Source organism: Alexandromys fortis, unplaced genomic scaffold (genome assembly GCF_014885135.2).
Source record: "Alexandromys fortis isolate MF-2015 unplaced genomic scaffold, M_Fortis_MF-2015_v1.1 scaffold_31, whole genome shotgun sequence".
In the NCBI taxonomy this organism is placed as follows: domain Eukaryota; kingdom Metazoa; phylum Chordata; class Mammalia; order Rodentia; family Cricetidae; genus Alexandromys; species Alexandromys fortis.
The window spans coordinates 6,613,295-6,633,183 of record NW_026067974.1 but is presented as its reverse complement, the minus strand read 5'-3'; the positions used below and the strand labels follow the sequence as shown (position 1 = coordinate 6,633,183).

General features: G+C 47.3%; 1 protein-coding gene across 1 annotated transcript; it reads right to left on the bottom strand.

The window, feature by feature from the left end:
- Positions 1-118: 118 nt before the first annotated feature.
- On the bottom strand, positions 119-16,542 carry Lrrc59 (leucine rich repeat containing 59). Its single transcript, XM_050157078.1, has 7 exons — positions 16,190-16,542; positions 14,314-14,373; positions 11,731-11,889; positions 11,415-11,519; positions 6,438-6,510; positions 3,206-3,379; positions 119-1,851 (listed from the first exon to the last, which is right to left on the bottom strand). Exons 1-7 carry the CDS (start codon positions 16,292-16,294, stop codon positions 1,604-1,606), a joined length of 924 nt encoding a protein of 307 aa, XP_050013035.1. The 5' UTR covers positions 16,295-16,542; the 3' UTR covers positions 119-1,603.
- Positions 16,543-19,889: the final 3,347 nt, after the last annotated feature.

The window sequence follows — 19,889 nt, the reverse complement described above, 5'->3', positions numbered from 1 at the left end:
AATCTCGAAGTCAGAGTGAACTCTTGCCTGTGGGTTGGCTAGACTAGGTTCAGCCACGGAGCTGCCTCAACCAGCCAGGGAACTATTTCCAGGCTGTCTCCTGTTTTCATGATGTCATGTATGTAGTATATACTTTTTCTCAATAAAGCATTTGTACCAATGGCTCTGGAGCTTGGAGGAAGACTAAAGGAATGTGTAGTGATTCTGAGTAAGGTGTGGACCTACACAGCAGAGCTGTCTGGAGGAGGAGAAGACAAAGGCCTTTCTTCCAGTGTCAGGCCTGTCCAGATGGGCCACTAGGGCTCCACTCTGAACTGACGGGTACTTGTTCCCTAGGGGAGAGTGAGAAACTTGCAATCAGGAGTTTTTAGCAAATAAGCACCAGACACAGTTGTTCCTGATCCCTTCATGCAGCTGCTGTGAAGACAAGGAGAAGGGGGCAAAAATGCTTTCTGTAGCAGCAGGAAGGTGGGCGGTGCTGCCCTGGTTTGTGCTAATGCTTAGATATGTGTATGTACCACTATGCAGCACCACCATGTGACTGTTTCCCTTTGGCTCCCACTTCCCTACTCCTTCCCTGCTGTTACAGGCCCAGAATCAACTCTAAACCTGCCTCTTTGAAATCAAATGCCTCTGAGGTATTTCATCACACCAAGTCCTGGTGGTGGAGCTGTCCCGGTGCAGCTTTTGTAGAGATCTGCCTCTGTGCTTCCAGGCCATTGGGGAGTTAATGCTCTAAACTGAGGCAGGGAGACTGGCCTGCTGCCATTTTGTGGAAGCCATTTAAGCGGAGGCAAAATTGCACAGGATCTTCCCAGGACCCTGATAGTAGGAGATCTATTTGCGGGTGGCATGACTTGTCTATTATGAAAGACTCACTTCGGCTGAGACGATTCTGGTGGGAGTCCATTCTCTTGGGTATTATATAAAGGAGGCCAAATGACATCAAGGGAAAGGCAGAAAACTGGAGTGAGAGTTGAGTTCTGCTTTAGACTAGCTAGAATACTGTGGGCAAGTCATGGACAGCCTCTCGTGCTCTGCCTCAAGTGCTACACTGGACCTATGGCAAAGAAGTCATCTCCACAGCCAGGCATTTTGTATGTTACTAAAATGCTCACATGTCTGAGATCTTTAAGGAAACATTTTACTCCACCCTTCCAGCTTAGGTTAGATTTACCCAAGTATTCCTAGTACCTAGTAACACACTGTCCTCCAATTTGTCCTGGTTACCCGGAGAGGAATGAAAGGGTTTGTGACATACAAAAGTATAAATGTAGTGACAGCTGGCCATTTAGTAGAAAGGAACCTTGCCTTACACAGCCTTGTGTAATTAGAAAAGCCTATGTCTTCTCCCTCCCCGCCCCAAGCCTACTCCTTTAGGCATGCAGGTAACTCGTCCTCCCCTCTCCATTTCTCCTCATTCCACCAGGGAACCCTGACAAGGAACAAAGACGTCCTATAAAGGGGAGATCGTAAGTACCAATCAGCAGCCATTTGATGATGGCAGGTAGGTCTGACGCTAAAAAGAGGTTGTGTCCAGCAGAACCCAATTCCATAGGAATCCAAGCTCCAAGGCTGGGAGGCAGGGGTGCTGAGGACAAGCTCACTGCTGGGAGTCGGTCTGGAGGACCCACTGGAGGATCTCGTGATGACGCAGGCCCTGGACGGCATTGTCGTAGATGGTGTTCACGCTGTTGCAGAGGGGTTGCTGCTGCAGCCCTGTCAACCGGCATGCAACCAGCCCTCCTGTCACACACAGCAACAGCAGCAGCAGCAACACCTTCAACACAACCCAGGAGCGAGTGTGTTTTCGGGGTGATGGCTTGCGAGGGCGAGAGCCAGACTTAGATTCTGGAGGGACAAAATAAGCCAGTTTGTAGAGAGCAATTCTAGAATCCATGCAGATCCACTTCCCTTCTTAAGTCCTGAGCAGATGTTTTAGAAATGAGAGCTAAATCCCCTGCTATTCAGAGATGCAAATGCAGTCTTCCCCAAGGTCTCTAAGCACTATATACGATGGGATTCATTCTGTTGCCTTCTGCAGCTCAGTTCCCAGGCTCTTCCATTCTCTTTAGAACAGGGAGATGATCTGGGGTCCTCGGGAGCATAGGAAGCTCATCAGGGGTGTTCAAAAAGGGTAGACCGCCACCCACTTAGGGGGGGTGGGTCCAAATTACTAATATCAAAAATGTCACCGTTACATAAAAAGTATAAACTAGTATATACTGGGGCACAGGTCTGTAATCCCAGCACTCAGGAGCCTGAAGCATTACGAGAAGTTTGACGACACTCTGGGCTATAGTGCCGCTGTCTCCAAAGGAAAAACTGCACAAGGTCTGGCAAAATAATGCCAGTCTCTATAAAAAGAAAAAAAGATCGGCCAGGGTGGTAGTTCATGCCTGGAACTCTGGGAGCTCAGACAGGAGGATCACAAACTCAAAGCTAGCCTAGGCTACACTTCAAAACCTTTTTCTAAAAGACAAGTTCAGGAGCCGGGCCATGGTGCTACCGGGCTTTAATCCCAGCACTTTGGAGGCAGAGACAGGTGGATCTCCAGGTTCGAGGTCAACCTGGTCAACAAACTGAGTTCCAGGGCAGTCTGTGCTATGTGAAGAAACCCTATTTCAAACTTCACCCACCCTCTAAAAAGAGACAAGCTCAGAAGGTAAACACATACCACATTATAAATGTGACCACTCCCGGGACGATCATGTGTGGCAGCTGTTCTAAGATCAACCCCACACAGCCTAGGCTCAAACTTAACAACCCTCCTGCCTCGACTTGCCTGGTGTTAAGGTACAAACGTGTCAACATGCCCAGCTTCACACATCAATTTCTAATGAGAAACATCTTGAGAATTTTAGGCAAAAAAAAAAAAAAGGGGGGGGGGAGTTCCTGTTTGTTTGGAAACGGTCTCACTCCATCACTCCAGCTGTCCTGGAACTTGACTGTGCAGACCAAGCTGGCCTTGAGTGCAGTGACCCTCCCTCCTCCACCTCCCAAGTACCACCATGCCCAATTTAGGCAGCAACTTTAAGTGTTTTTCTCACTTACTCTTCACCTGCTGGCAAACAGGCAGAGCCCCTATCTTTAGCAAACAAGTAGTAGTGACATTAGGTGTCTTGCTCAAGGCAAGGGATGAATAAGCACAGGGACACAAACCACCACTCCGCCCCTGCATGCTGCTAACAGAAAGCAAACCTACTTGGGGCCTGATTTGTTTCCTTCTTGGGCTTCTTCTCCTGCTCCTTCTTGGAAGCTTTCTGGGCATCGTACTCCTTCCTTCGGCGCTCCTTCTCCTCTGCCTTCTCCCGCTTTCGCAACTCGCGCTCCTTTGCTTCCTTAGCTTGCTGCTTGGCCTCCCGCTTCTTCTCTGCCTCTACAACAGTTTGCATTCAAAACATGACTCCTCTCACACAACCCCCAGCAGCTGTCCACGCGAGCGATTAAAGTGGATTCATCTGCCTTTTCTTTTATGCCATGGGTCACACAGAAACTGTAAGAGAATCCAGGTACAGTAGCACAGGTCTGTAATCCCAGCACTTAGGGTAGGAGAGATGCTGAGGGGTGTGTAAGATTATGAGTTTCAGGCTAGACTCGGCTATCAAGGGAGAATCTATGAAAAATGTACTCCCAGCACTCAGGAAGCTGAGGCAGAGGATCGCCTGGTCCAGGCTACTCTCGGCTAAATGAGTTGAAAACCAGCCTGGGTCAAGGAAGTTACCCTTAAAAATGAAGTTTCACCAGGTGGTGGTGGTGCATGCCTTTAATCCCAGCACTTGGGAGGCAGAAGCAGGCAGGTCTCTGTGAGTTCAGGGCCAGCTTGGTCTACAGTGTGAATTCTAGGACAGCCAAGACTACACAGAGAAACTCTATCTCTAAAAAAACAAACAAACAAAAAAGCCTGGTAGTGGTGGTGCGAGCCTTTAATCCCAGCACTCAGGAGGCAGAAGCAGATGGATCTCTGTGAGTTCAGAGTATGCCAATTCTATAAGAGCTAGTTCCAGTACAGGCTCCAAAGCTACAGAGAAATCACATCTCAAAAAACCAAAGTTTCTCTCAGGGTTTACTGAGTCTTATTACTGATTTCTGGCTACAAGCAATAGAAAAATTAGGGAGTATTACAAGGGGAATCTAATAAAGGTAGGGGTGGACAGACAGGATGGCTCAGTAGGCACCTGCCATGAAGCCTGATGATCTGAGGGTTTTTTTTTAAAAAAGATATTCATTTATTTATTATGTATACAGTGTTCTGCCTGCATGCCAGAAGAGGGCATCAGATCCTACTATAGATGGCTGTGAACTACCATGTAGTTGCTGGGAACTGAACTCAGGACCTCTGGAAGAGCAGCCAGTGCTAACTGCTGAGCCATCTCTCCAGCCCCTGATGACCTGGTTTTATCCCTAGGTCCCACACAGGATGGAACAGACTCCCACAAGTTGTTCTCTTACCACTGTATGTATACTGTGGGCACACATAGTAAATAACTAAGTTGTCAAAAGGCTGAGGGTAGGCGACGGTAAGCCTGGGAGTTTTAAAACCAGCCTGGAGAACACCTTCCCTCCCCCAAAAGAACAAAAGTGCAGAGGGCTGAACCTCCTGGTTATAAAGAGAAGATAGAATGGTGATATTGGTTCTGTGGGATGAGCGTGAACAGAGAGGAAGACGGTGAGGGGAGCTCATGTCAGGGTTATAGTACAATCTTTTTCTAAAGTTACACCAGCTTAATTCAGAAAGAATCAACTCAACACAAGATTTGCTCAGGTTGACTTTACAGTTCATGAGGTATCCCACTTCCAAATTATTGGTTCTAAAAATGCATTTTCAAATTAGTCATTTAGAAGCCTAAAATACATGTTTCTAAAGTCAGAATACCACAAAATGGTGGTTAAGTGCCCTTTTAAGGCTTGAAAGCCTAGGGGATCCATAGTGGAGCTGAACAGTAGTACCATCGGGACAGTAGCTCCTTTTCATGCAAACAACCAGTGTCCAGCTGGGCACAGAGAATGCCAAAAGCAGACCACACCCAGCCTCTAGGGACCTGGTGCTGGCAAGGAGTGGAAAACAGGAGTGAGTTGTGTTGCCACGGCAGCTATGCATATAGCAAGCAGAGCTGTAACTCCCGTATGGTGAGCTCAGGGACTGCCAGGAGTCAATACTGTGCACGTCCTTTCTCCCACTGCAGCTCACAAGTCAGCCAGCCAAGATCAGAGTGCTGAGATGCAGAGGGGGAAAGAAAGGCAAGTTCTAATGGTTGCATTGTTTTCTTTCTTTAAGGATTAGTTTTAGTTTCATATGCATGTGTACCATGTGCATACAATGCTTGTGGAAGCCAGAGAGGGTGTCAAGTTCCCTGGAACCACATAACAGATGGCTCCGAGCCACCCCAGGGAGCTGGGAATGAAACTCAGCTCCCTGAGTAGGGCAGCCAGTGCTTGCTACCACTGAGCCATTTCTCCAGCCTGCTTGCTATCTTTGAAAAATAGGTGGCACCTAACTTTAATCCTAGCATTCCAGAGACAGAAGCAGGCAAATCTTTGTGAGTTTGAGGGACCCCATAATAAATAAATCCATGATTTTTTATTAATTCCTTCATAATTTCATATAAAGTATTTAGATCACATTCACCCTACTCCTAACTCCTCAGAGACCTGCCTCCACCTGCCTTTCCTCCACTCAAAGTTCATTGCCTTTTTTTGTTTTTGCTGTTGGAGTTGGTTTGGGTTTTTTTGTTTGGTTGTTTGGTTGGTTTGGTTTCATACATGGTCTGTCTATATAATCCTGAACATCCTGGAACTATAGTTAGTGTGTCCAGGAAAAGCAATGGCTAAGTTGTAGTCTATGTGCTGCCAAAGAAAGTGCGCACAAGCTAATTTAATGGCATGCTCGCCTGTGTGGAGGATGAGGCTGGCCACCCCACTAACTTGGGATGCCATTCTAGAGTCAGTGGAAAGCCAAGAAAGAGTTTTAAGCACACCGTAGTAGTATCTGATCTATGTTTCAAAAAGATCCTGAGCTGAGAGGTAGAGGACAGAAATGTGGGGAAATTTTGGTATTTACTTCATTGGTTCTTTATTTTGGGTTTTGCTTTCTGAGATGAGGGTCTTGTTTTGTAGCCCAGGCCTCCCAAATAGTGAGATTATAGGTATGCTCCCATGTGCCCGGCTCCAGCTATGCTGAAGGTGCCTTTTTACCATCAGAGGATGGCCAACTCAAAGCAGAGACATTAAGTTGCTTGTTGGCTGTGGAGCCCTGCAGAGAGGTCTGGATGGAGAAAGGCATCAGATAACATGATGCCACTATACTGTCCCGTCCTGTGTGCCCCCTGCCCAGGCCTCCGCATACACACACTCTTCGCACCCTCCTACAGATCCTGTTCCGGAAACCTAAGACTGCTGGCTGATTAAGGAAAGGGAAGAGAAGGATGGCCACCCACCTCGCTCCACTTCCAGCCGGCGCTGCCGCTCCCGTTCCTGATCCGCCTGCACGGCCTTCATGTGCTGTAAGACCTGCAGGAGAGAAGAGGCTCTGAGCTACTCAGTCCTCACAGCTCATGTTCTCATGCTATTCAGGCCTCAGGAAAGAGACTGTTCATGTCAGGATCCTGGACTATCAGGGGCCCTGAAGGTGGGACAGGACCTGGGGAGATAATTCTATCTTTATATTTTAAATACTTCATCGCAGAAGAGTCACGTGACTCCAGTTCATTAAGACGGCCAGAAAAAACTTTCCAGGAAAAAGCAACACCAACTAGAATCTATGAAAAGTTCTGTCATTCCCATCACGCTCCAGGGACAAGTTGACATCATCCACCCAGTGGCTCCCGGTTATCCCCAGGGAGACAGCATTCCTTTGAACATGCTCCCCTGATCCTTCTCCTTCTGCTCCTGTTCATACGCTGTAATTCCCTCTGGCTTTGGTTTCAGTTTCTTTTTTTTTTTTCTCTTTTTTTAAAAAATATTTATTTATTTATTATGTATACAATATTCTGTCTGTGTGTATGTCTGCAGGCTAGAAGAGGGCACCAGACCTCATTACAGATGGTTGTGAGCCACCATATGGTTGCTGGGAATTGAACTCAGGACCTTTGGAAGAGCAGGGAATGTTCTTAACCACTGAGCCATCTCTCCAGCCCCCTGGTTTCAGTTTCTTGAAATAAAGTAGTGATCAGTATCCCAGCCTGGCCCCGCAAGTGTGGCAGTCCTGACAGGCATGAGCCAGCACACCAGCTAAGTCACTGGCAGGAACTGTTTTGTTCCTAGCAAGTTGCTAGGTATGACAGATTGGAGGCAATGGACACCCATGACGGAATTTCTATGACAAAAGGGCAAAAATCAAGACAAACTGATGTGCCCAGGGCACACCGCAGAAAGTAAGAAACTGAGACCTGAGTACTGACCCACTAAGGAGAAGACAGCTTTAAGAGAAAGGCCGAAATATCACCCACTTGTAATCAGTACCCAGGGCCCCAAATTCTCAGGATCAACTCATGAATGACCACTACCCAAAAGAGTCACAAATGTTCTCACTGTGGACACAGGAGGAGGAACCAAATTCCTTTCATCTTTTCTGTTTGTTTGTTTTTATAGGGCTTTTACATGCTAAACACATGCTCTATTACTGAGCTACCTCTCCCTCTCAGTCCTGTGATTTTTTTTTTTTTTTCCAAGGCAAGGTTTCTCTACACAGCCTTGGCTGTCCCTGTCCTGGAACTCACTCTGTAGCTAAGGCTGGCCTCAAACTCACAAAGATTCACCTGTCCCTGCCTCTGAGTGCTGGGATTAAAGGCATGTGCCACCACCACCCAGCTTTTTGTTTCATGATTTTTAAGTCCTATAATTTTTAGAAGCTGATGTTCCATTGAGTGTAACTCAGAGCCTCTGGCAATCCAAATTCTATCACTCTGTGTGATCTCAGCAAGCAATTTGGCTCTTTTAAGCCAATTTTCTGATCTGGAAGCCAGAGATAACGTTAAGTTTCTCTGACCTACTATGGTAACCTGCTCTGACCACTTGGCATCATCTGCAGCATGATGGATTCAATACACACTGCGGCTGAATCACACCATCTTTACTGCGGACATAAGGAGCAACAGGAAAACTGATCTATTCTAAAGTAAGACAGCAGAGGACAGATCTGAGCATTCAAGCCCCACCCAGTTCTTGGCAACCTCAAACACACACACACACACACACACACACACACACACACACACACACTCATCACAAGAGGGGTTCCATAGCCTGGTTTGAAGCCACAAACTGCTAACCCAGGACTTGGACCTATCAGTACCTCTCAAGGGAATCCAATTTATAAAAATCACAGCCCAACAAAGAACTGCAGGCACTGGAAGATGGGTGAACATGATGGTGAGCAGAGTCCAAAAGTGTCCAAAGCTCCTGTCTCACTCCAAACTGGATACTAAGTAAGAAGTGTACAGTTGGCTTCAGCAGGTGTGTGGCTATGACATGTCCATTCTTACCCTGGCTCCAAGGTCCTATCAGAAATTATCTGTTAACACAGGCAGCTCAGAAATGAGAGAGACTGCCCTAAGGTAACTTCCTAGGGGCAGATGCTCTTCTAGAAATTTCTGACCTTATTCTGACTTGCCAAACTACTCCTCTACAATGCCTGTAGGTGCTGCAGCTAGGGGCAGTCATGCCTATGCTACCAAGGACTGTGGCTTTAGTTACCACATTTATAATGCACTGTGCTACCTGGAGCATGTCCGGAAGAAATATATGACCAGAAGGGGCTTCTGCACTAAATACAGGCTACTTCTGTGGTCATAAGCTATGAATTATCAATAAGTGTCATTCAGGCTGGCTTCAAACACACTACATAGCCAAGAATGACGTGGAATTTGTCCTCCTGCCTCATCACAAGTGCTGGGATTATGGCCTTACGCCACCATGCTTGGTTTTATGCTGTCCCAGAGAGCTCACTAGCACACTAGGCGAGCACCCTACCACATTCCCCTTTGGAGAGACTGGTTCCATACAGTCTAACCGTATCTGCTGAATGGAGATGACTGGTGCATGTACCCTGAGATATCACAAGTCAGACAAAAGGGAAACACCCACTTCCCAGGGTCCCCCAAGCTTTCACAACAGGATTTCCTATGCTGCCTTGCCTGGTTGGTTCTTACTTCTGAGCTTGCTTTCTTGTAACAATCATGGTGAGATTATATAAACCCTGAGTAGTTAAGGGGGAAAGGCCATTGCTTTCGAGGCTCACAAGAACCCCTCACACACATTTAGCTTATATTAGCTGATGTAAGGCTAAGTTTGTCTTGCTCCCACAGCATCCAGACATGGCAAACCATTTGGTGCTCAGCTGCGGAAGCAGCAATCTGTTCCCCTAGCAGAGTGGGCATGACTGAGGGCACAGCACTGCTCCTAATGAGCAAAGTAAGGTATCATCAAGGAACCTGGTCACCAGAAAGGGCAGCCTTGCATAAATGCCCCTTCTTCCTCACTCTCTTGTCAGGACATGTCTATCTATAGCTACAAACTTCTAAACCTTAACCCCCTTTTCAAAAGATTCAGAGCTGGGCAGTGGTGGTACACATCTTTAATCCCAGCACTTGGGAAGCAGAGGCAGGCGGATCTCTATGAGTTCGAAATCATCCTGCTCTACATAGTGAATTCCAGGACAGCCAAGGCTGCATAGAGAAACCACCTTGGGGAAAAATAAGTGTGTGTGTGCGCGTGTGTGTGCTCACACATGTGTGAGACAGAGAGAGAGAGAGAGAGAGAGAGAGAGAGAGAGAGAGAGAGAGAGAGAGAGAAGGGAGGGAGAAAGAGTAGGTGCCTAAGGAGACCAGAGGTATCAGATACTCCTCGAGTAGCCAATGTGGATGCTGAAAATCAAACTTGAATGTTCTGAAAGACCAGCATGTGCTCTTAACTGCTCAGTCATCTCAGTCTCTCTCCAGCCTCTTAACCCCTTTTCAAAAGGTTTATTTATTTTGTGAGGGGAAGAGAGGGGACATGCATGTGCCAAGGGGGTGGTGTACATGTGGAGGTCAGAGGACCACCCAGGGGAGTCAGTTCTTTCCCTCCATCATGTGGGTCCTAGAGATGGGACTCAGGTTATCAGGCTTGATGGTAAGTGCCTTTACCCATTGGCTCCAATTGCTGGCCTTCAATCTTGACTTTTTTTTACCGGTTATAATGCTGCCTCAGAAAGGTCATGGCTTAGCCAGGCGGTGGTGGCGCACGCCTTTAATCCCAGCACTCGGGAGGCAGAGGCAGGCATATCTCTGTGAGTTTGAGACCAGCCTGGTCTACAGAGCCAGTTCCAGGACAGGCTCCAAAGCCACAGAGAAACCCTGTCTCGAAAAACCAAAAAATAAATAAATAAATAAATAAATAAATAAATTAATTAATTAATTAAACAACTCTTCAAGTTGAGAGATGGTTTAGTTAGAAAAAAACAAACAAACAAACAAAAAATCCCTTGTCTATAAGCATGTGGCCCTCAGTTTGATCCTCAGCACTCACGTAAAAACACATAGTAGCACACACTTGAAATCCCAGTGCTACTGAAGTGGGAACAAGAGGATCTCTGGTTTTCACTGGCTAGATAATCTTGCCTAATTGGTCACTGATAGACCCCTTCTCAAAAGATGTGAACAGCATTCATGAGGATGTAACCAATATTATCCTCTGACCACCATACACAAATGCATGGATTTAAGAGGCTGGCGAGATGGCTCAATAGTTAAAAGTGCTTGTTACTCTTGCAGAGGAGCTGGGTTCAGTTCCCAGCATCTAATTCAGGCATCGTACAACTGGCTTCAAGGTCAATGCCGGGGAACCCAATACCTTCTGCAGGCTTTCAGGTACCAGGCCTCCATGTGGTACGTATATATGTATGTACATGTACACATAAAACAAAAATAAATTCTTAAAAAAAGGTAACATTTAAAAAATAAACTAATATAAATAAATATAATGTCAGACTGGAGCATGAGTGGTTTCTGAAGAAGGACTATATGTAGTAGAAAAAATGGCCCTACTACTTGTAAAAATAAATGCACCAGGCCTAGCTGAGTGGTTAGGAGCACTTGCTGCTCTTGCAGGAGCTGGCTTCAGTTCCCAGCATCTATATCAGTCAGCTCATAACTGCTTGTAACTCTAGGTCCAATACCCCATATATGGCCTATGTGAGCACCTGCAAGTATATGGTACACATACTCATGCAGGCACACATACATAAGTCTTTTTAAATAATAATAAATACTAGGTAACTACAGCAACACAGACCTCTGCGTGTCAGGCTCATCTCACTGAGACCTGGGTGCTTTAATAATACGGCACTATTGGTACCCTGGGAGGGTAAACAAGAAGAGAGAGAGTCACGTCCCAGGCGAGAATGTGAGCAAGGCCCCTGGGAGCTTCATGCTTACCTTATTCGCACACTGCTTACATTGTTTCTCATCCAAGCAATCTCCTGCCACCTTGGCCAGGACAGGATCCAGGGGATTGTCTTTCAGATCCAGCCACTTCAGATTCTACAGAGATGGGAAAAGGGACTGGCTAAGCCTGAGTTTCCACACAGTACCTCAAAGTGGAATAAAAGGAGCTAGAATAAAACTCTATGTTCCACCTCAGAGAACAGTCAGTTGAGCAGGGCATTTCTGGTCCCCTCCCCTGCTCAGGGCTATGCTCCCCTAGTCCCTGAGCCCTTGGTCACACTTGGCTGGGCAACCTCGGTGCATTTACCTTGAGCTGAGCAAAGCTGACAGGCAGGGTGACCAGCCTGTTGTTGAGGAGATCCAAATGCTGAAGGTTGACCAGGCGGCCAAAGTCTGCAGGCAGCTGCTGCAGCTTGTTCTTGCTGAGGTCCAACTTCACCAGGTGTGTGAGGCCACAGAAATCCGACTAGGACCCAGAGAAAAAAGACTTAGGCCCAGGGCTCACAAACTTTGATATAAAGGTGTAGGAACCCCCAAGTCAAGAGTATCCTGTGTAAATCCCAACCTTTGCACTACTTCTTTCCAAATGACAAGGAACGGAAAGAACACTGCTATTACTGTAGTTACCTAGACAAGCTCATAGGACAGCATTAGCACAAAACCAGCATTAGAAACACATATAACCCACTCGGGAAGCAGAGGCAGGAGGATCTCTGTGAGTCTGAGGCCAGTCTGGTTTACAGAGTGAGTTCCAGGACAGCCAAGGCTGTTACACAGAAAAACTGTCTCAAAACACCAAAAAATAATATGCTGTTTTTTCCCCATCTTGTTGATTAGCTCCTATTCTACACCACTGCTAGGTGATACAGGGCTTTTCCTGTCCTCCCATGATGCCCTGTCTCCATCTTTCATAAGATTTCTCACTGGACATTGTAGGACAAACTTGTACTCCTAGCTACTTGGGAGGCTGGTACAGTTGGAAGCTAGTCTGGGCAGAAGAACAAAACCTCATCTCAAACAACAAATTGGACTACAGGGATAGCTCAGTGGTTGACCGCTTGCCCAGCATACGCAACGCCTGAAGTCTACCTCCCAGCACTATACACACAAAAGCTGTGCATAGCTTATCCACGGGGCCCTGGTTTCAATTCCCATCCTCAAGATCCTTCTACAAGAAAAGAAACACACATATACACACCTTTTTTTATAAACATGGCCAATACTTGAGTACTAAGTTTTAGCCTCTGTTTCTTGTGACACCTAGCACAGTAACTTTGCACAGGTCTCAATGTGTTTTAGGGTAAGCAACTCAATGCCTAGGACCTGTCCTACTCAAACCAGGCTCACTCTTAGTCCCTGACACTAACCTTTGCTAAGCATCCATCTGACAGTGGCATTACAACTCGGCTAACGGGCACTGTTGGTGCTCTGTGAGGACTCATAAACACCAAGGAGTCCATGTTGTACAGTCAAAGCAAAGTTCTTAGGAGAGACAACGGGACAGACTCAAGATTCAAGAGTGCACTTGGGTGCTGAGTGACTGCCGGGCCCAGTGGGTAGCAGGTGTGACGCTGCGAGGAGCTGCTACCCTTCTTTAATTAGATATACAATACCTCCTGGAACAGAAGCCATTTTTAATGAGCTGTGGGAAGAAGATGCTGTTGACAATAAGAGAAGCCCAAGAGAACACTGAGAGGGACTGACTAATGATCCGATGAAGAAACAGCTAGCTTCTGACTGAGCCAACAAGAGGCTACCCTAGAATCCAGCAAGGTATGACTGGCCACGGTACAGGATGCAAGAGGCATCTGACAGCAAGGAAAGGCCTGATGACAAAAAAGCACCGCGACAGAGGAGGAGGCCATTGCTCAGGAGAGGAGAGGCTGAAGGAATCAATGCCTACACGGGTGAAGTAACAGCAGGGTGCTGTTATACCAATAATCCCAACACTCAGGAGCCTGAGGCTAGCCTGGGGTACACAGAGAAACCCTGTCTCCAGAAAAATGAGAACTGGAAGAAGTTGTGAGAAAAATCAAACCAAGAGGAATGATGGGAGAAGAATGGGGGAGCGGGCATCTGAGCAGGATACAATTATATATGTACAAAGTGTTATAATGACATATTGTTTTCTATGCAAAAAAAGACTCCAAAAACCAAAAACATCAAAAGGACTTGATATACCTTGGGTATGTTCATAACAAGGAAAGCAAGTCTCAAGTAATTCAAGTCCAGGTTTGGGAGATAAAGGCAGGAGAGTCTCATCAAACCTCATCAAAAGATGTGTACACCCAGCATGGTGCTGGGGCCTGAAATCCCAGCTCTTGGGAAGCTAACATGAGAGGACTGCCACTGATTTGAAGCCAGGCTGCACAACACAGTTTATATAATCTCAAAACAAACCGCAAAACAAGTCAGGCACGGTGGTACAGACCAACAGTCCCAACACTCAGGAGGTGGAAGCAGCAAGGTCAGGAGTTTCAAGGCCAGCCTGGGCTATCTAGGACCTTGTCACAAAACAAATCAAGATGCAAGTTCACTTTTTTCCCATAGAACACAGAGCAAACTGACACAGTGGTCTCTATCTCCTTTATGCAAGAGCAGTAAACTACTTTTGTCAAAGACTAAAATAAAGCAGAAAAAAGATGAGCCCAGTAAGTGATTCAGCAGCATCCTGCTGACTTGACTTCCTATAGCCTGCCTCTCCTGCTGTTCGAAAGAATGTACTTCTGAGGCAAACCACCCTCCTCCACCGGTCCCCACCAATACCCTCAGATTTAGCGGGACCCTGTCTGTAGACCTTTCCTGAAACTACACTTTATGCCACCCCTCACTCCCAGCAACATGAGGAACATTTAGGGCTCCAGGATTCACTGGTGTTTGCCAGACTTACCGGAAGAGTGCTCAGTTTATTGCAGGACAGATCCAATACAGTGGCCTTTGGGAGTGCAGCCTAAAAAGAGAAAAACAAGTCAAACCAACAACTGGAATGATTCAGTGACATCTGCTAATGAAGCATTTTCCAGAGAATGTTTCCACACATAGCAAGGGCCATAGATAGATGATAGATAGATAGATAGATAGATAGATAGATAGATAGATAGATAGATAGATAGGGGTGGGCAGGATGGCGCATGCCTGTAATCCCAGGATTCGGAAGGCAAGAGGATGTCAAATAGAAGACTAGCCCGGGGTCAGAGTGAGACCCCAAGGAGGGAAAGGTGTGAAAGTATAATGTTCTTGGGGGTAAGAAGGAAAATGCCATTCAACCAGGATCCAGGGAGGACTGCAAAGGAGGAGTGTGTCCATAGAATGTCCCAGAGAAAACTGATCCTTCAAAAACCCCAGGGCACTTGAGAATTTTCCTCTAGTGCCTGCTATTAGGTTTCAGGGCAGGAACGGGATCTAATAAAGCTCCACAATTTTATTTTCTCATTCAGTCATCTATCCACCAACAGTATCGGTACTGAGTGCCTTCTCTGGGGAGGGCTCTGGCTAAGGAGCACCAGAGTGAGGGCAAGGCCCTCACAGCCTGTCTCTACTTCCCAAATGTGTCCAGGGCTAGAGCGGCTCTGCAAAACTGGCCCTCTCTTCCCCCTAAGGAGAATGCTGTAATGACCACATGCCTAGAGGAAATGGTTTCAGAGGGATGTCCTAGGGCCAGGCTCACACAAGTCTGACCCTCTTCCTAGAGTGAGAATGGAACCAAATATTCAGTTAAGGATCCTAGGTCAACCTGAATGTCCAAATGACCACCTAAAAAACTTTTGGATACCATAGAGTGGAAACCACCAACTACATCTATCAGTATTTGCTACCTTCCAAGTATTTGACACTGATTTTAATACTCATAAACGTAGGAGACAGGAACCGTTAGCACCATTTTATCAATGAAGAAACCTAGACATAAAGGCTGGTTAGTTAACTTGCCGTGGACATTCGGTTATTGAGCAATGGAGCTGTGATATGAACTGGGCTGGCCATTCAAACCACCATACTATACAGCCACAGTGGAAGGACGACTAGGCCAAATGACAGGGGCAAAGGTAGCCCCTTAACGGCAATAAGGAAGGTGTGGCCATCCAAAGTGAAGCCAACATGAGACTTTAGGGCTAGGGAGCACAGAGTAGGAAAGCCATGGATGGAGGATATAGCTCCATATTGGCAACCAACTAGGTGTGTGATGTCCTCAGGGCCCCAGACTCCGGAATAGGGGTTGGGGTGGAGGAGGATGGAGGGTGAAGTACGATACAAGACAGTTTCAGCACAGCTGGGATGAGACCTTGTCAGTCCTTCGGAGAGATTTCACTTTCTTCAGGAAGGGCAGCTTCCGGGGTACGACAGCCAGCTGGGATTGCAGGCTTCTTAGAGAAGCTGGGTTCGGCGCCACACCCAGGTCTATCTGAAGGCCTACTTCCCCGGACCAGGTCATTCATTCATCCTCGAACACATCCAGCAACCGCTCTCGCAGGTTCTCATTTTAAGACCCAGCAGGATGCTGGACGTTGTGAGAGCTTCCGAAACGAGGGTAAATTCACTCCTGGCCCCTAAGAAGCCCAGGGTCGGGTAGGTAGAGGGTCCCTATCTTCTGGAACTGTGCCAAAGTGACACGTGTACACCGCAGTAAGAACACTGGGGCCGACCGCAGCCTCCCCGGAGACCTAGTTTTTTAAGGATCGGGAAACTGAGGCTTGAGAGAGGGGCCTGCCCGCGTAGGGCAGGCGTCAGGAGTATAGGTGGGCTCCCGGGGCTCGTGGGGTCGTACTGACCAGCTCCTTCACGGGGACCTCATTCAGGTCGCTGAGGCTCAGGTCCAGCTCATTGCCGTCCAGCTTGTCGCGGAGGTTCCCGCCCTTGCCGCCGGCCTTGGTCATGGTGATGCCGGCTAAGCGGGTCCCTGTTGCCGGTTCCGACGGGCAGGGGAGAGGGCTGAGAAGCTGCTCGTGGACTCAGCGGATTCGCACCCAACGGACCACGCCTGCGCCTTGAGCCGCCGCCGCAGCCGCTGCGAGGCCTCCGCTGCCCGTCCGCTCGCTCGCCGCACTCCCAGCCCCGGGCCCTGATCCCACCGGTGCCGCCGCGACGACGACCACTTCCGTGTCCACGTCACCTTCCGCGGCTACTGAGAAGGGCCGGGCCAGAGCGGCCCTAGCGTATGTCGGCGCGCCCTCTGCCGCCCAGGCTGCTGTACTGCAGCTGCAGGGCCCGGCCTTTGCCCGGAGTTGAGTGGCTAGACGTGGCAGTCCAGAGATGTCTGAAACTGAAAGAACAGAGATGGAAGTTACAGGGCCTGGGTTTGCATCCAAAGTTAGCCTCATGAGAGCATCCCTATCCTATGGATTAGGAGCCAAATTATCTGCGTCCTCCAAATTTTCTCCTAGTGTTCTACTAAATCTGGTTGCTATGAACTTCCTCTTCTCTCCTCACTGCTGCAGCCCTTTAGCCCAATTTCAGATTTCAGTTCAATCCCTTGGGCCCATATGGTAGAAGGAGAGAGCCGACTTTCTCGAGCTGTCCCCGACTTCCATTCGTGTGCTATGGCATGAACGTGTTTATACACACATACACACACAATATAAATATATATATATATATATAATTTAAAAACAAAAAACAAGTTTCTGTTGAATGAATGAAGCACTTTTACCATGAGTGTGGCGCCTGTGCATGTATGCATGCTCACATACGTGGAGCTCACATGCTCACATACGCATGTATGGGGGTCCAAGGCTGACCCAGGTTGGTTTTCTTGATCACTCACCTTATACAGAAGGAGGGTCTCTCACAGAACCCAGAGTTCTCTGGACAGCTAGTCTGGCTAGGCAGCTTGCTCCAGAAGTTTCCCGTCTCTGCTTCCCACATCCTGGGATTAGAGGCTGGAAGCAATCCACCTGATTTTATGTTGATCTCTGGGGGGACCCAAGCTTTAGTTCTCATACATAAAATGAGCAAATTCTCAGCCTTCTGCTGAGTCAGCTCCCCAGCTCAGTTTGCTCATCTTAAACTTGAAATTTTAATCTTACCCCGGGGGCGGGAAGGGGGAGGGATAGGCTGGCAAAGGATTTGCCTAGCATTGCATTAAGCTCGGGGTTTGATCCCCAGCATCACATAAACCAAACATGCTGTCATACGCTTTGTAATCCCAGTCCTTGGGAAATGGGAGCAGGAGGATCAAAAGTTCAAAATCATCCTCCTCCAGATGAGGAACTTGAGGCCAACCTGGGATACATGAGGCCCAGTCAGATGCCTCAGTGGATTGGGCTGTTCCCCCGAAACCCAGTGACCTGAGTTTAATTCCTGGATCCCACATTGTAGAGAGAAAGAACTAACTCCCACAGATTGTCCTCTGGTCTCCACATACATTCCATGGCAAAGCATAGCCACACACACACACACACACACACACACACAAATAAATAAATAAGAAATAAAACTTCCTTCAGATGATCTAAAGAACAACAGAAGTCTGTGCAATTTCATACTCATTTAACAGCACCTTGGTGTTGCACACTTCTCCCACCCCGATCGAGACGGTGTGCCAGGCAGGCACCTGGCAGAAAAGAGCAGCAAGGTAAATATCCATTAGCATCATTACCTTCAAGATGGACCTGAGGAGTTAAGCACGCTCATGGAGATCCTGTGTCTAGCTCTTCAGCCACACAGATGGACACTTTTGATTTAAAGTCCTGCATTCTTTTTATCTCAGCCTATTTTTCTCCTACCCTAAAGGACCTTACAGTCCACACAAACAATTATCAAATACAGAAACTGCCATCTTTCTCCACACTCCAGTTTGTATTGGAGCTAGGAGGTGTTCCAATAAAATCTGATGGACCAGGGCTGGAGAGAAGGCTCGGTGGTTAAGAGCACTGACTGCTCATCCAGAGGATCTGGGTTCAATTCCCAGCAACCACAGGGCAGCTCACAACTGTCTATAACTCCAATTCCAGGGGATCCGACACCTTTGCACAAAATATATGTGCAGGCAAAACACCATGTACATTAAACAAACAAACAAGCAAACACATAGATAAATATGGTGTGCCATTTTCTAAGGTTGTCTGGGTCAAATTTTTATTATTGATTAAAGGTACACTTGAGAGGGGAGTCCAGTGGAACGGAAGGGGAGTTCTCCATATTGACCTGTAATGGAAAGGAAAGGATAAAACGGAGAACTATTGAACTGACCTTGCACCAAAAGAGAATCCTCCTTGAAGAGTAGGAGGAAGCTGAAGATTCCAAGGAAAACCCCCTTAGAAAGCCTCCAGCTTTAGCCTTAGACATTGTGATGTCTCTTTTTGGTCCCACTTTGTCTTTGACAGAGTCCCTCCATAATCTGTGTCCTCTTTCCAAGTGGAGTATCCTTGGGTGCAGAGGGTGGCTTTTAGACACTCTCTAATTAGAGAACCTGGCCTCCTTCCAATGAGCGTCTTGTGAAAGGCATTGGCGCATGAGCTGTTTATCTGCTTAACTGAGAAATTGAGGGAGAAATGGTAGCCATGGCTACATGATGAGAGATGACTCATAAGAGTGAAGTCCTGGCAGGCCACATGCCCAGTCAAGTAAGTGGAGGAAGCGGCATGGTGGTGTCACAGAGCCTCCTTCTGTGGAGTCTGGGTAGGAAGTGGGAAAAGCACAATCCATAAAACAGTTCAGATGCTCAATCCACTCTAGAGGGGATTCTCTGTATTGTATCAGTTTGTTAGAGAGACAGAGACAGAGAAATACAGAGACAAAGAGAGGGAGGAGAGAGAGAGAGAGAGAGAGAGAGAGAGAGAGAGAGAGAGAGAGAGAGAGAGAGAGAGAGAGTACGTCCTTGAATGTAGGAAATGTTCTAGTCTGGTGAAGTCATGTCATTGGAATATTGCAACGAAATGTCTGAAGAAGTTTTGAGAAGCCAATTCATCAAAAGAAGGGTAGGAATCACTTGTGATGATTCCTAGCAGATGGGTGGATTTATCTGCTGATTTCTTCCTTTCCTTTCCTTTCCTTTCCTTTCCTTTCCTTTCCTTTCCTTTCCTTTCCTTTCCTTTCCTTTCCTTTCCTTTCCTTTCCTTTCCTTGTTTCTTGTTTTGTTTGGTTTTGGTTTTGTTTCAGGACAGGGTTTCTCTGTGTATTCCTGGCTGTCCTGGAACTCACTCTGCAGACCAGGCTGGCCCCAAACTCAGAGATCTGCCTGCCTCTGCCTCCTGAGTGCTGGGACTAAAGCAGTGTGCCATCACTGCCTGGTTCTTTATCTTTTCAATTGCTTACTTATTGGTGCATGCAAGCATGGTAATTATTCAATAAAATCTAAAAGCCATTCTTTAGCTCCTGTAGCTCAAGTTGATCTTGAGGATGACCTTGAACTTCTGATTCTCTAGCCTTCACCCCCAGAGTGCTAGGATTACAGGTGTGTTCCATTCCAGCTGGTTTGGTTGAACCCAGGGCTCCCTGCATGCTAGGCAAGCACTCTACCTACAGACCTGG